We start from the raw sequence: 16789 nt of genomic DNA, 5'->3' as shown, positions 1-16789 counted from the left end.
CTCGATATCTGTTGACATTGTGGTGTCTGTTGGCGAACCAGCATGCTGTAGTAATAATTGAGGTTTTTCGGAAGTTAGTACTTGACATGCTGCCTGGAGGCATTCGTGTCAAGGTTTTCAGCCGATAATTGTTTGATTGATAATCTAACGCCAGCGTGAGCGGTATTCTCAAAAAAATATTATACTCCAATGAAGTACGCCTCACGGCCGCATAGTTCTCATATTATGTGAATGCCTGGCATCTGTTCCTTCGAAGGAACAGACAGCATAACATAACTCATAAGCCTGACTGGTAAGCAATGGATCCACTCTATTCAGTGCGAATGCACGAATACGTCCGACCCCCTGCGGCAATCTCTAAGCAGCGAAAATCAGTATAATAGACAGGGACTGCGGATAGGTGGCGCTCGGTGGGTATGCAACTCGCCCGTGAGGCGTACCGAGGCAGTCTGTGCAGTTGCGACAGCGCTGCACCCCGGATGGCACAATAGTCACCGCACCTCGCTAATAAAAGGAGATACTGGGTTTGAATCCCGGTTGGAACACATTTTCGTTCGACGCCGCTGACTCCTCTTAATATCCCACTGCAGATTACAGGAGTCACCCCCCTTCAATTCACATGTAGTTCTCATACTGTCTGAGACACAACGCTCGTCGCCGCTGACTTCGCTTAATGTCCCACTGCAAATGACAGGAGTCACCCCCCACCCTTCAATTCACATGTATCTCTCATACTGTCTGGGGCACTACCTGCAGTCATTATTACTGGCGTACCTACTGACTAGCTGTCAATGATCAGTGTTCTCAGTATCGTGACCAGAGAATATTTTAGTTATAAATCTTGATCCTTTGTCCATTTTCTTAACGAATCATAGCGCATACACGTTGTATTGTTACTGTAATGGCCTCCTACAGGTCAAGAGGAACGCTTGAAGACGGGTGTGTACTGTCCGGGTCGACACAGCCCCTTACACACTCCTGGAAATTGAAATAAGAACACCGTGAATTCATTGTCCCAGGAAGGGGAAACTTTATTGACACGTTCCTGGGGTCACATACATCACATGATCACACTGACAGACCCACAGGCACATAGACACAGGCAACAGAGCATGCACAATGTCGGCACTAGTACAGTGTATATCCACCTTTCGCAGCAATGCAGGCTGCTAGTCTCCCATGGAGACGATCGTAGAGATGCTGGATGTAGTCCTGTGGAACGGCTTGCCATGCCATTTCCACCTGGCGCCTCAGTTGGACCAGCGTTCGTGCTGGACGTGCAGACCGCGTGAGACGACGCTTCATCCAGTCCCAAACATGCTCAATGGGGGACAGATCCGGAGATCTTGCTGGCCAGGGTAGTTGACTTACACCTTCTAGAGCACGTTGGGTGGCACGGGATACATGCGGACGTGCATTGTCCTGTTGGAACAGCAAGTTCCCTTGCCGGTCTAGGAATGGTAGAACGATAGGTTCGATGACGGTTTGGATGTACCGTGCACTATTCAGTGTCCCCTCGACGATCACCAGTGGTGTACGGCCAGTGTAGGAGATCGCTTCCCACACCATGATGCCGGGTGTTGGCCCTGTGTGCCTCGGTCGTATGGAGTCCTGATTGTGGCGCTCACCTGCACGGCGCCAAACACGCATACGACCATCATTGGCACCAAGGCAGAAGCGACTCTCATCGCTGAAGACGACACGTCTCCATTCGTCCCTCCATTCACGCCTGTCGCGACACCACTGGAGGCGGGCTGCACGATGTTGGGGCGTGAGCGGAAGACGGCCTAACGGTGTGCGGGACCGTAGCCCAGCTTCATGGAGACGGTTTCGAATGGTCCTCGCCGATACCCCAGGAGCAACAGTGTCCCTAATTTCCTGGGAAGTGGCGGTGCGGTCCCCTACGGCACTGCGTAGGATCCTACGGTCTTGGCGTGCATCCGTGCGTCGCTGCGGTCCGGTCCCAGGTCGACGGGCACGTGCACCTTCCGCCGACCACTGGCGACAACATCGATGTACTGTGGAGACCTCACGCCCCATGTGTTGAGCAATTCGGCGGTACGTCCACCCGGCCTCCTGCATGCCCACTATACGCCCTCGCTCAAAGTCCGTCAACTGCACATACGGTTCACGTCCACGCTGTCGCGGCATGCTACCAGTGTTAAAGACTGCGATGGAGCTCCGTATGCCACGGCAAACTGACGGCGGCGGTGCACAAATGCTGCGCAGCTAGCGCCATTCGACGGCCAACACCGCGGTTCCTGGTGTGTCCGCTGTGCCGTGCGTGTAATCATTGCTTGTACAGCCCTCTCGCAGTGTCTGGAGCAAGTATGGTGGGTCTGACACACCGGTGTCAATGTGTTCTTTTTTCCATTTCCAGGAGTGTATTTACTCCCAAAACGCCACGCGTAGTATTGTCTTCCCATGAGTGACCCCTACAACTTCAATTCTTTGTGTCCGACAACTGCTGAACTAAATGTCCCTAAGACGTCGCTGCGGTATATGCCTATTTGGCAAGCTACTTCCCGTGCTTACAACCATTGTTACCGTGAAGCATCAATGCGTGCTCAGACTGTCTGAAATGGTACATCGAGACATTTATTTAATGTGGTGAAACGTCGTAAGTAATTCGCTTTCTCCCGTATATGATCGGAGACTGAATGCTCCACTACACTGCAGTGAGAATGTAGGTTTGTTCTTACCTCAGATGATTGAATATATTGGCGTCTTGTCATCAAGAGAATACTTGGAAAGGGGTTTCCGCTCGAAAAAACATGAACTATTCAAAATGAGATTTTCACTCTGCAGCGGAGTGTGAACTGATATGAAATTTCCTGGCAGATTAACACTCGTGACCTTTGCCTTTCGCGGGCAAGTGCTCTACCATCTGAGCTACCCAAGCACGACTCACGCCCCCACCTCACAGCCTTACTCCTGCCAGTACCTCGTCTCCTACCTTCCAAACTTTACAGAAGCTCTCCTGCAAAACCTTGCAGAACTAGCACTCCTGAAAGAAAGGATATTGCGGAGACATGGCTTAGCCACAGGCTGGGGGATGTCTCCACAACGAGCTCCTGTAAAGTTTGGAAGGTAGGAGACGAGCTGCTGGCAGAAGTAAGGCTGTGAGGTGGGGGCGTGAGTCGTGCTTGGGTGGCTCAGATGGTAGAGCATTTGCCCGCGAAAGGCATAGGTCGCGAGTTCGAGTCTCGGTCCGGCACACAGTTTTAATGTGCCTTGCAGTTTCATGAACTATTCAAGTTACAAGCGTGTAGAAAACTTTGATTTTTTTTTCGTTAGTTTATTATAAAGTGAAATGTAAAAGTATCTGCCACAATATATTCTGGAAAAGCGACATGAAATAAAAATGTGGTTGTTCAAACGTAAAATAAATTTATTCCATCAATTTGTGTCTTTCATTAATTTAGAAAAGACGTTACATTGAACGAATCCTCTGATGACCATGTAGCGAACAACAGTCGGATGACTATAAGAAAGATCTACCACGGCTAGGTTTCTGCAGTCACTTGTCAGAGGCCACAGCGGACGGTTTAAAGTGCTCCAGAAGCAGCTGTTTGGTCCGGAAGACATCTGCGAGGAACTTGGCAGAAGCCCGCGCCTTCCTTGGCCTGTCTGGGTCTTCAAAGTCCACGTGGTACAGTCCAAACCTCACTCTGCCAAAAGAACACATACATATGAAGTTCCAACATAATGTGGGAGCGAGGACCAACAACTTCGATTACTAAATTTTATTTTTTCCAGTCTCTGTCACTATCGCATACAAAAATTTTTACGGATTGCATTGTACATTCTCAAACCATAGCCTTCGACGTAAACATTAACTTACATTTCCGCCAATGCAGACATCTGCAATAGCAATAACTGGTATTTTTTATATGTATAAAACAGTAATGCTTATACAAGATACAATGATTTCTTAAAGACAAGAAATGACAGCTCACTCCAATCGTAATGCTTAGCCGCGCGGGGTAGCTTCGCGGTCTGAGGCGTCTTGTCACGGCCCGCGCGGCTCCCCCCGTCGGAGGTTCGAGTCCTCCCTCAGCTCGGGCATGGGTGTGTCTGTTGTCCTTAGAATAAGTTAGTTTAAGTTAGATTAAGTAATGCATAAGCTTAGGGACCGATGACCTCAGCAGTTTGGTCCCGTAAGACCTTACCAGAAACTTCCAAACTTCCGTAATGCTTAGCATACGCATTATCATTTTATACATACATAAAAATAACCGTTATGACTGTAGGATACGTGTGCACTGGTGGAAATATATGCCAACGTTTACGACGACGGCTGTAGACTGACAATGGACAAAGTAGTCCGAAACCAGCCACCATAAATTTAAAAAAAATTGAATGCAACTGTGACAGAAACTAGAACACCTTCAGTTCATTAAAAAGCTCTTTGTTCTTCATCACTATGCATACAAGATGAATTGGTAATTTATATAAAATAAATATAATTCTAGAATAAAAATGATTCCTTTAGTAGTATGATAATCCACGGTTTGAAGCCATGACCTTGTAAGTCAAATTACATTTCCTGAGACAGACTCTTTTAAGTATCGTTATTTCAGTTTTTATGTAACACTGTGACATAGCTAATACAATGTATGTTACACTTCATATCTTACATTAGCATAATTTTTTACACGTCAGTAAATGACGCAGAGTGCGTTTATGGCAACATATCGTACTGCACACCGTAGCTTCACAGTGTGAACTAAATGGGAAAAACTGACCGGTTAAAACCGATATCCGTATTTTAATTCTGAATGGCTAGTATTTTTCGGTATTTATTTGGTCTCTGTTTTTTATGTGTTTTTTTTTAATTTTTGGTAATAACCGAGTAAAAAGAAAAATATAATTATCCATCGCAGCAGTGCTACAATTTTTCTCTTCTTTTTAAAAAAAGTAATTTTTAGTTGTAATATTTGCATTGGTTTGAAATATTGTGTTGTTATAGAAAATTGGAAAAGCGATCAATGCTATTTTAATAACAATGTCGACAGAAACGAGCAGCAAACACATGGCATAAAAATTGGTACAACACCGCTGAGACAATAATGTCCAGGCTGCGTGTGTTGTGGCTTAAAGGTACGCGTGTACGTGCAGTGCGCTAGAAATGCCGCCCCCCGGTCTAAACGGTCGTTTCTCGCTATTGCAGTGCAGAGTGGCGTCAACTCTAGTACGGAAATAGTTTTTCGAAGTGACCTAACAATTAGGTGTAATGCTTCATTTCCTTGAAAAGATTAAATATTTGTCTGCCACTTTTATGGAGTAATAATACAGTAAGGAAATTCTGGTCGCAGTAATAAATGAAACACTTAATAATTCATTCAAAGTATACGTAAACACGAAAAACAGGGTTCTTCAGTCTCAATTTTCACCCTTTAGCACTGATTATTTGCAGTGCCCAAACAGTGGTATGATACGAGAGTACAAAATGATTATCGAGCAGAGTTTCAAAAAATTGGAATCAATAGGAGAATACCAATGATTTTTTATAATATTCAACCACGCATCGCTTTTCGAGAAAAGAGCGACCGGTGGAAGAACTACGTTTTCTTTTATTTGCTTATTTAATTTAATATTTAGATTCTACACTAAAGAGCCAAAGAAACTGGTACACCTGTCTAACATCGTGTAAGGCCTCCGCGAGTACGCAAAGGGGCCGCACCACGACATGGCATTGACTCTACCAATGTCTCAAGTATTGCCTGAGGGAATTGACACCATGAATCCCGCAAGGCTGTCAATAAATCCGTAAGAGTACGAGGGAGTGGAGATTTCTTTTCAACAACACATTGCAAGGCATCCCATATATACTCAATAATATTCATGTCTGCGGAGTTTGGTGCCCAGCGGAGTTGTTTAAATTCAGAAGAGTGTTCCTGGAGCCATTCTATAGCAGTTCTCGACGTCTGGGGTGTCGTATGGTTTGCCCGTCGGAATGCACAATGGACATAAATGGATGCAGGTGATCAGACGGGATGCTTAAGTATGTGTGACCTGTCAGAGTCGTATCTAGACGTATCAGGGGTCTCATATCACTCCAACTGCACACGCCCCACACCATTACAGAGCCTCCACCAGCTTGAACAACCCCTGCGGACGTGCAGGGTCCATCGATTAATGAGGTTGTCTCCATACTTGTCCGTCCGTTCGATACAATTTGAAACGAGACTCGTCCGACCAGGCAACTTGTTTCCAGTCGTCAACAGTCCAGTGTCGGTGTTGACGGGCCCATGCGAGGCGTAAAGCTTTGTGTCGTGGAGTCATCAACGGTACACGCGTGGGCTTTCGGATCCGGAAGCCCAAATCTATGATGTTTCGCTGACTGGTTCGCACGCTTACACTTGTTGATGGCCCAGCATTGAAATCTGCAGCAATTTGCGGAAGGGTTGCACTTCTGTCACGTTGAACGATTCTCTTCAGTCGTTATTGGTCCCGTTTTTGCAGGATCTTTTTACGGCCGCGGCGATATCGAAGATTTGATGCTTTACTGGATTCCTGATATTCACGGAACACTTGTGAAGTGGTCGTAAGGAAAAATCCCCACTCCATCTCTGCCTCGGAGATGCTGTGTCCCAGCTCTTGATAACCTGCCATTGTAGCAGCAGTAACCGATCTAACAACTGCGCCCGACACTTGTTGCCTTACATAGGCGTTGCCGACCGCAGAGCCGTATTCTGCCAGTTTACGTATCTCTGTATACGCATGCTACAGCAGTTTCACTGGCGTTTCAGTGTATGTATCTTCTAATTGAGTGCGTCAATATTTTAAACTTGGTTCAATTTCTGCGTTTATTACAGGAATAATAGGAATAAAAAACCGAAAATCAGTTATTTTGGCCATTTTGAGCGGTGTTAACAGTCAGGTTGAACTGATGTGCAGAAAACCGGTTGTTTCAGCGACAACCACCATCTCTGGTGTGAACCGCGCCGTACTTCGACGCTCTGTAGCGGCTTTGGATGACTTCCTAAGCACCCCTTCGAAAACCCTAACAGTTCATTAGTATCGTTTTTTTGCACATTTCATTTTCTGTGTACAATATTTTACACAATCCTTCCAAAAATTTTCATTTATTAATTTTCTCATAAATTAGTATTACGATCATATTGTAGTTTTGAGTTCAGTTCCCGTGCTTGCAGAAAAATAATAATTAATTAAGGATGGGTCCGTGTCGTGTGTCGTGGCTTTGTGTCGTGGAGTCATCAACGGTACACGCGTGGGCTTTCGGATCCGGAAGCCCAAATCTATGATGTTTCGCTGACTGGTTCGCACGCTTACACTTGTTGATGGCCCAGCATTGAAATCTGCAGCAATTTGCGGAAGGGTTGCACTTCTGTCACGTTGAACGATTCTCTTCAGTCGTTATTGGTCCCGTTTTTGCAGGATCTTTTTACGGCCGCGGCGATATCGAAGATTTGATGCTTTACTGGATTCCTGATATTCACGGAACACTTGTGAAGTGGTCGTAAGGAAAAATCCCCACTCCATCTCTGCCTCGGAGATGCTGTGTCCCAGCTCTTGATAACCTGCCATTGTAGCAGCAGTAACCGATCTAACAACTGCGCCCGACACTTGTTGCCTTACATAGGCGTTGCCGACCGCAGAGCCGTATTCTGCCAGTTTACGTATCTCTGTATACGCATGCTACAGCAGTTTCACTGGCGTTTCAGTGTATGTATCTTCTAATTGAGTGCGTCAATATTTTAAACTTGGTTCAATTTCTGCGTTTATTACAGGAATAATAGGAATAAAAAACCGAAAATCAGTTATTTTGGCCATTTTGAGCGGTGTTAACAGTCAGGTTGAACTGATGTGCAGAAAACCGGTTGTTTCAGCGACAACCACCATCTCTGGTGTGAACCGCGCCGTACTTCGACGCTCTGTAGCGGCTTTGGATGACTTCCTAAGCACCCCTTCGAAAACCCTAACAGTTCATTAGTATCGTTTTTTTGCACATTTCATTTTCTGTGTACAATATTTTACACAATCCTTCCAAAAATTTTCATTTATTAATTTTCTCATAAATTAGTATTACGATCATATTGTAGTTTTGAGTTCAGTTCCCGTGCTTGCAGAAAAATAATAATTAATTAAGGATGGGTCCGCCTTTTAGGAAGTGCACAAATTATTGTTTTAACACCCAAACGTGTTTCACCACAGTTGTAGCAGCCTCATTGTTTATTATTATTTTCCTGAAATACTTACATACAGTTTATTTTTAGTTTAAGGAATATGATACATCAGATTTTGTTGTCATTCGAATTGTATGTACACTTTGCCTTTTATTTTACATTGTATGTGTCCTGTGGCTGCCAACCGAAACCAGCCACAGGTCTAAATTAGTACATCGTGTCATCTGCAAACATGAGGAATGTTAGACAATGTCTGCATTGATTTTTTTGTTTATTATCTAATCTTTAAGATGTTTATTCTAGTAAAATTCGTGGCATACCCCGGTCTCTGACGTTACCATTGTAGTATTTTACGAGTCCTTGGCTGCGACAAGTTCGTTTTTGTGTGCCAAACGTGTTTTTGTGAAGCTGACCTAAACTTGTGGACATCGATAAAGTTTTGTGAACCTTAGCTATGGCGAACTGTTTCGTGTAGTTTGTTACTCGTGGGTTACGTTTCGTATTTTGACAGTGTTTACTCCCGTTTTCTCCTGCTCATTTGTAAATACTGCGTCCTGTTATATTGCTGTGGCTTGGACAAACGTTTCGTTGCACAAATTTACGTCTCTGATGCGCTTCCGACTGTCGTTTTTTTATTGTTTTGCTTTCGTTTGACGTCCGCGATCATTGAATCTATTCCATTTGTTTCCATTCTCTCTCTCTCTCTCTCTCTCTCTCTCTCTCTCTCTCTCTCTCTCCCTATCACAGCAGGTATGTCCAGTTTAGTTGATCAAGTGGGTTTGTTAGTAGCATGATTAAAACAGGATGCTAACAAGCAGCAATTCTAACACACCTGTAGAACATTAGAAATGAGTCCACAGACACTACTTACGTGTACCCGAAGATCCACTCCAAATTGTCTAGCAGGCTCCATGCAATGTATCCAAACACCTTAACGCCGTCTTCATTTATAGCATGCAGTAGCTCAGATAGGTACGCCTGCCAAAAGAAAATAACTTACGTAAGGGTAATTTGGCACGATTATAAGTATACTGATGAAATGAAAGAAAAGAATTTATGGTTTCACGTCCAACCAATGACGCTAAGTATAAAAGTGCTGAATATAGGTAACTAGTAGTATCTACATCTCTAGAGAACTTTAAGCATTAATTATGATTATGATAACACATAGAATAACCGCTACAGTGCCTAGACCGATATGTGTCTCTCATGCAAAAGCTAGCCTATAATTTGTACTTTGCTCATAATAGAGTGCAAAGTGTATTAGAGTTTCATGTCTCCTCAACATGCACAAGGAACGCTACTCTTACCAGAGTACTGATGCACAGTGTTGTCCAAAAGTGTGCTGCGACACATAGCTCGACACGAACGAGCTACTGACCTATCAGATGCCTCTCCATAATGTGCAAGGTGTTCACTAAAATTATCAACAACCACATAAAAAGAAGATTTTAAGAAGGCGAAAGAATAAGCTGGCCTTATAAATAAATATAGCACAATGGTCTAGAGAGTTTTTGATTTAGTTGCAACAAAATCTGAAGAAACATTCCCTTAGAAACAAAGCACTATTCAACCTGTGATAATATAGTGATGAATATATTAGTGTTACAGCTCTCGTCAGACTTCATCAGGATAATGAGAATTTCGAATTTGATAGAGGAGTCAGGCACAGTATTCCTTATCACCAAAAATTGTTCTCAGCACTCTTATAGAAAGTTTCTGGATCCTTAAACTGGAAAAAAGAGAAAAACGTGTACGTGTTATTATAACACACATGGACCACTGCTATTCCGTTCATAAAATTGTACTGTTTCTCTGTAGAACTTAACAGAGCAAGTTTGAAGGCAGGACTTCAAATGAACTAAGTGCAGTCACTCTCTTCTGTCATTGGCTGTTCGCATCAGCTGGCAGTTCTGATTAAAATAATACTAGGATTAATATAATGTGCAATGAACTCAGAACAAAATCGTACACATTCACAATGAAGACATAGAGCCAGCTGACGAGTTACTTGTGTATGTAGGGCAGTTTAAAACAATGACTGGATGGGCAGCAAGAGAAACAGAAGAATGAAAAAACCCTTGGGAGCTTTGGTAAACTAAATGGGATTTTCAGAACTAAGCTTCGACATATGTGATAAAGAATGTTTACAATCACTATGTATTCACATTTTTTACTTACAGCAGTAAGGCATGGAGTTCAAATGCAAAAAAAAAAAAAAAACCTTTCTTAACTAAACTTTGCTTTGCAAGAAATGGAGAGATGCATTTTAGAAATGCAGGAAAACAAATAAATGTATCAGGGAACAGACTTGAGATGAAACACAAAAATGTAGTAACCTATGCATACAGTGTCAATGTTTCACAACTGGAAACAGTGAACTCACAGGAATTTCTGGGTGTAACGATCTATGGAAATACAGAGGTACAGCAGGTGGTAGACGTCGCTTCATTGGTGAATTACTGGGAAAGTGCAATAGGTCTACTAAGGAGATTGGCCGGCCGTGGTGGCCGTGCGGTTAAAGGCGCTACAGTCTGGAACCGCGCGACCGCTACGGTCGCAGGTTCGAATCCTGCCTCGGGCATGGATGTGTGTGATGTCCTTAGGTTAGTTAGGTTTAAGTAGTTCTAAGTTCTAGGGGACTGATGACCTTAGAAGTTAAGTCCCATAGTGCTCAGAGCCATTTGAACCATTTAAGGAGATTGCTTAGAAAACACTAGCGTTATTCATCCTGTATTATTGCCCACAACTAGAAGACCTTTAACAAATAGGATTAATAGGCAGTACTAAACGTTTACGAAGAAGGGCGGCATAATAGGCACAGGTTTGTTTCTCTCGCAGATGACCGCCTTGGAAATGCTGAAAAATCTCAAAAGGTGGACACTTACTGACAGATGTCAGATAGCTTGCAATAAGCTTTCAAAGTTTCAAAAACCTGTACTAAGAAAAGAATCTATGAATTCTAGTAGAAGCCTTTACATATCTCTCCCAGAGGGGCCATAAAGACCAGATTAGACTAATATAAATTATGTGATCAAAAGTATCCGGACACCTATTAGTGGACACAAACATAGTGTGTGTTCTTCCTTGGTCTTTATTGTGGCTTGAACTCTACTAGAGACGCTTTCAATGAGGTGTTGGAATTTGGAGGAATGGCAGTCCATTTTCGCTCAAGAGCTGAAACCAGAGAAGGTATCAGTGTGGGACACTCGAGCCGGGAATGAAGGCGACGTTTTAACTCATCTCACAGGTGTTCCATTGGCAGACCTGTCCATCTCAGGGATGTTATAGTCCACAAACCATTGAATCCCAGATGCTCCTTTACAAAAGGGTGCAGTGTGTCCTAATTGTCCCCGTACTGTATGCAGTATGTACTGCTGTAAAATATGTTCATGTCCTTCAGCATCGCAGTGGTTAGCACACTGGTCTCGCATTCGGGAGGACGACGGTTCAATCCCGCGTCCGGCCATCCTGATTTAGGTTTTCCGTGATTTCCCTAAATCGCTCCAGGCAAATGCCGGGATGGTTCCTTTGAAAGGGCACGGGCGACTTCTTTCCCTAATCCGATGAGATCGATGACTTCGCTGTTTGGTCTCTTCTCCCAAACAATCCAATCCAAATCCTTCAGCATTTGGCGTTTTTTAGGGGTATCACAACCTATCCACGAAAAACATACCCATACCGCGTAACCCTTTCTCCTCCGTACTAGACTTCTGGCACTACACATGCTGGCGTCACTCGCCAAACAGTACACCTGTCATCGGACTGGCACAGAGTATAATGTGATTCATCATTTCAAATTACGTTTCCAGTCATCGCTTGCCCCTAGCGACGCTCTGTACACAACCTCAAGAATCGCTTAGCATTGACTACAGAAATTGGTAGCTTCTGAGGAGCCGATCGAGCAATGTACACAATTCTCTACACAGTCACTGTGCTAGCTGAACTACTGGTAGCACTTCGGAGATCACAAGTAAATTCTTACGGCGATTTCGTGCGACTTTTTAGAACCACGCACCACAGTGCTTTATAGTCCCTGTCCATCAGTACATGAGATCTGTCTGGTCTTGATTTAGCAGTGGTTGTTCCTTCGTGGCGGGCCGCTGTGGCCGAGCGGTTCGAATCCTTCCTCGGGCGTGGATGTGTGTGATGTCCTTAGGTTAGTTAGGTTTAACTATTTCTAGGGGACTGATGACCTCAGATGTTAAGTCCCATAGTGCTCAGAGCAATTTGAACCATTTTTATCCTTCGTGTTTCCACTTCACAATCACATTACCAGGAGTCGACTTGGGCAGCTTGAGAACGGTTGAAATGCACCTGGCTGAGCTCTCCTGGCTGACTAAATACCACTGTTACTGCTATTCTACTGACAACACTGCACACTTATACTGGTGGGACCGCGTCTCGTGACATTCCTCGTGTACTCCATATCTGAATGCAATAGGAAGAAACGTAAGTGTTCGATGGGAAGTACCTACAGCCATGGATTTCACAATGGCTTGTAGACTATGCTGACATACATTCTAAGAAAAAAAAAACGACGCACTACGATGCAGTATCCGAGTAGGACGGAAATCGGTAGATGTCATGCACACGAACAGAAAAATTGGATGATTTATTCAATAAAAAGAGCTTCACACATGGAGCGTTGATCTACCTCTGGCTCTTATGCAAGTAGGTATTCGGCTTGGCACTGATTGATAGAGTTGTTGTATGTACTCCTGAGTAATGGAGAGCCAAATTCCGTTCAACTTGCGCGTTACATCGTCAAATCCCGAGCTGGTTGGAAGACCCCGCCCATAATGCTCCAAACGTTCTCAATTGGGGAGAGATCGGCGACCTTGCTGGCCAAAGTAGGGTTTGGGAACCACGGTGACAAGCTGCAGGACTCTCGCCGTGTTTGGGCGGGTATTATCTTGCTGAAATGTAACCCCAGGATGGCTTGCCATGAAGTGCAACAAAACGGAGCGTAGAACATCGTCGACGGAGCGCTGAGTTTTAAGGGTGACGCGAATGACAACCAAAGAGGTCCTGCTACAAAATGAAACGGCACTCCAGACCATGGCTTCTGGCTGTCGGGCCGTATGGCTGACGACAGTCAGGCTGGTATTGCATCACTGTCCGGGGCGTCGCGAGACGCATCTCAGCAGCTGATCTGTGCTTAGTTCGAAGCGGGACTCATCACTGAAAACAATTCTATTCTAGTTGTAATACCATAGTTCAGACACTACATATCTTTTGCTGATTTACACTACTGGCCATTCAAATGCCTACACCACGCAGATGACGTGCTACAGACGCGAAATTGAACCGACAGGAACAAGATGCTGTGATATGCAAATGATTAGCTTTCCAGAGCATTCACACAAGGTTGGCGCCGGTGGCGACAGCTACAACGTGCTGACATGAGGAAAGTTTCCAACCGATTTCTCATACACAAACAGCAGGTGACGGCCGTTGCCTGGTGAAACGATGTTGTGATGCCTCGTGTAAGGAGGAGAAAGGCGTACCATCACGTTTCCGACTTTGATAAAGGTCGGATTGTAGTCAATCGCGACTGCAGTTTATCGTATCGCGACATTGCTGCTCGCGTTGGTCGAAAACCAATGACTGTTAGCAGAATATGGAATCGGTGGGTTCAGGAGGGTAATACGGAACGCCATGCTGGATCCCAACGACCTCGCATCACTAGCAGTCGAGATGACAGGCTTCTTATCCACATGGCTGTAACGGATCGTGCAGCCACGTCTCGATCCCAGAGTCAACAGATGGGGGACGTTTGCAAGACAACCATCTGCACGAGCAGTTCGACGACGTTAGCAGTAGCATGGACTACCAGCTCGGAGACCATGGCTACGGTTACCCTTGACGCTGCATCAGAGACAGGAGCGCCTGCGATGGTGTACTCAACGACGAATCTGGGTGCACGAATGGCAAAACGTCAATTTTTAGAATGAATCCAGGTTCTGTTTACAGCATCATGATGGTCGCATCCGTGTTTGGCGACATCGCGGGGAACGCACATTCGAAGCGTGTATTCGTCATCAAATGGTTCAAATGGCACTGAGCACTATGAGACTTAACTTCTGAGGTCACCAGTTCCCTAGAACTTAGAACTACGTAAACCTAACTAACCTAAGGACATCACACACATCCATGCCCGAGGCAGGATTCGAACCTGCAACCGTAGCGGTCGCGCGGTTCCAGATTGTAGCGCCTAAACCGCTTGGCCACTCCAGCCGGCTATTCGTCATCGCCATACTGGCATATCACCCGGCGTGACGGTATGGGGTGCCATTGGTTACACGTCTCGGTCACCTCTTGTTCGCATTCACGGCACTTTGAACAGTGGACGTTACATTTCAGATTTGTTACGACCCGTGGCTCTACCCTTCATTCGATCCCTGCGAAACCCTACATTTCAGTAGGATAATGCACGACCGCATGTTGCAGGTCTTGTACGGGCTTTCTGGATACAGAAAATGTTCGATTGCTGCCCTGGCCAGCACATTATACAGATCTCTCACCAATTGAAAACGTCTGGTCAATGGTGGCCGAGCAACTGGCTGATCACAATACGCCAGTTACTACTCTTGATGAACTGTGGTATCGTGTTGAAGCTGCATGGGCAGCTGTACCTGTACACGCCATCCAAGCTCTGTTTGACTCAATGTCCAGGCGTACCAAGGCCGTTATTACGGCCAGATGTGCTTGTTCTGGGTACTGATTTCTCAGGATCTATGCACCCAAATTGCGTGAAAATGTAATCACATGTCAGTTCTAGTATAATATATTTGTCCACTGAATACCCGTTTATCATCTGCATTTCTTCTTGGTGCAGCAATTTTAATGGCCGGTAGTGTATTTTGCTTTCTATTTTGTTCAACATTCCATCGTTGAGCTTCTGTATCTATTCTATGATTAATTCGGTACTGTATAGAAATGTGTACTTGTTTCTTTGTAAAAACTTTGATGTCCTGATAAGAAACATATGCAATATATTGTCTTCATTACCTAAACTCTTTGCCTCACTTGGAGAGGAACAAAAATTATTATATATATAACTGAAAATTTGTTCAAATAATTTTATGTTTAACTGTCAATATGTGTAATTGATCTGTTTTGTTCAAAAGGTTTGTTTGTTACTCTGTGTTTGCTGATCCTCACTTAAGGTTATTAGTTCTTTATATGCATGAAATATGTGGTTCCTCTCCGGAACTTTGTAACGCGCGCAATATGTGGTTGGCATGGATCGAAAGGTGGACGGAGGAGTTAATCGGGAACGAGCTACCGAACTGACAACAGCTTATGTAAAAGTCGTATATTGTGCTGGTGCCAAGAGAGGAATTTTGTGCCGTTTTCCGATATGCCAAAGCCTCGGATGGGTGGATTTGTAAGCTAGCTCTGTTTTGCAAATGGTAGCTATCATCGCCACCAAAAAATGACAGAGCGTTATCATTACCAACTGTAAATCCACCTGCCAAGATGTACTCCCCACCACATTGCGCAATCACTGTACCGGAACAGAAGAATTATAGTAACGTACAGGATCAGCTCATTGGATATTTTAGTGTATTCAAATACAAGGTAACTTATACTCGAACTCTTATAGCTATCTTGATTTTTATCCCCAGTCACACAACCACTTTGGGTCCTTCCCAAGTCAAATATGCTTACCGAGTGTCCATATTGTGAAAAGAGGAAAGCCCAGTTATTAATTCAATAATGCCACTTGAAGATAGTAAGAAGAAACTAAGTTAAAGTTAATGTAGCAGAACTGAGAAATATAGTAAATGATGCTTGTTGAACTGCTTATTAATATTTTGTTGCCAACTTCAAAAGTGAATGTTCTCAAAAGTGTGACTTATAGAGTTTTACAAATTAAATGATCATAGTGCAGCCTGTTGAAAATCACCCAAAGGTGAGTTATTGTCTTGTAACTACGTCAAGTTGTGTTCTACTGCAGTAAAAGTTGAGAACTATTACTGTTGAAAGTTACATGTTCATGCTTGATAAGGGCTTGTTTCTCTAGTGTATTGAAAGTGTGTTTAGTTTTCTCTATTACAGTGGTCAAAATTAAGGACCTGCTCCACTGAAAGTAGTTCAAATGCACAAAGTTACTTAATTATAGAAAGTTTCAATTACTCTTGCTATTCATGTCAAGTTCTGTATAATATTGGTTTCGTCTCGTGTATTAAAAGTGCATATTAATAGTGTAACAGGATCCACAGTTTGTCTATCGTGCTCATGCTAGATAATGATTAATAGAAAAACCACTATCTATGAAAACAGTAACTTATTTATTCAAAGGACAGTGAGAAGTAATTTGTTAGTGAATTCCATTTAATTTTCTTTCTAAGTAGAAAGGTATTTGGTAGTGAGAGACCTAATCCATGCACAATACCTAATTTTGCAGTGAACCATATCCACAATCCATGTCAGATAGGAAAATATATGAAAAAGATACTGAATCTCTGCCTAATTTTAGCATTCTGTAGTGCAATTTAATAGTAATGTAATTGAAATTATTCGCTTTGGCTAAGCCCTGAAGGCAAAAGTGTATGTCACTATCTGTTGACTATCTGTTGTACTTATGCAAATAGCTATGTTCTTCTATAGTTGTTAGCACTTTCTTT

General features: G+C 43.8%; 1 protein-coding gene across 1 annotated transcript in view; it reads right to left on the bottom strand.

Annotated features, from left to right (window-relative positions):
* Positions 1-3390: 3390 nt before the first annotated feature.
* Positions 3391-16789, bottom strand: part of LOC126412279 (myrosinase 1-like) — a 205987-nt gene continuing 192588 nt past the window's right edge. Inside the window, exons 11-12 of the mRNA XM_050081789.1 lie at positions 9025-9131; positions 3391-3671 (exon numbers count right to left, since the gene is read on the bottom strand). Coding sequence (XP_049937746.1) covers positions 3521-3671; positions 9025-9131 — 258 coding nt within the window. The 3' untranslated portion in view covers positions 3391-3520. The remainder of the gene's footprint in view (positions 3672-9024; positions 9132-16789) is intronic.

The sequence above is a fragment of the Schistocerca serialis genome, chromosome 7 (assembly GCF_023864345.2).
Source record: "Schistocerca serialis cubense isolate TAMUIC-IGC-003099 chromosome 7, iqSchSeri2.2, whole genome shotgun sequence".
NCBI lineage: Eukaryota > Metazoa > Arthropoda > Insecta > Orthoptera > Acrididae > Schistocerca > Schistocerca serialis.
This window is presented reverse-complemented; position numbering and strand designations above follow the sequence as displayed.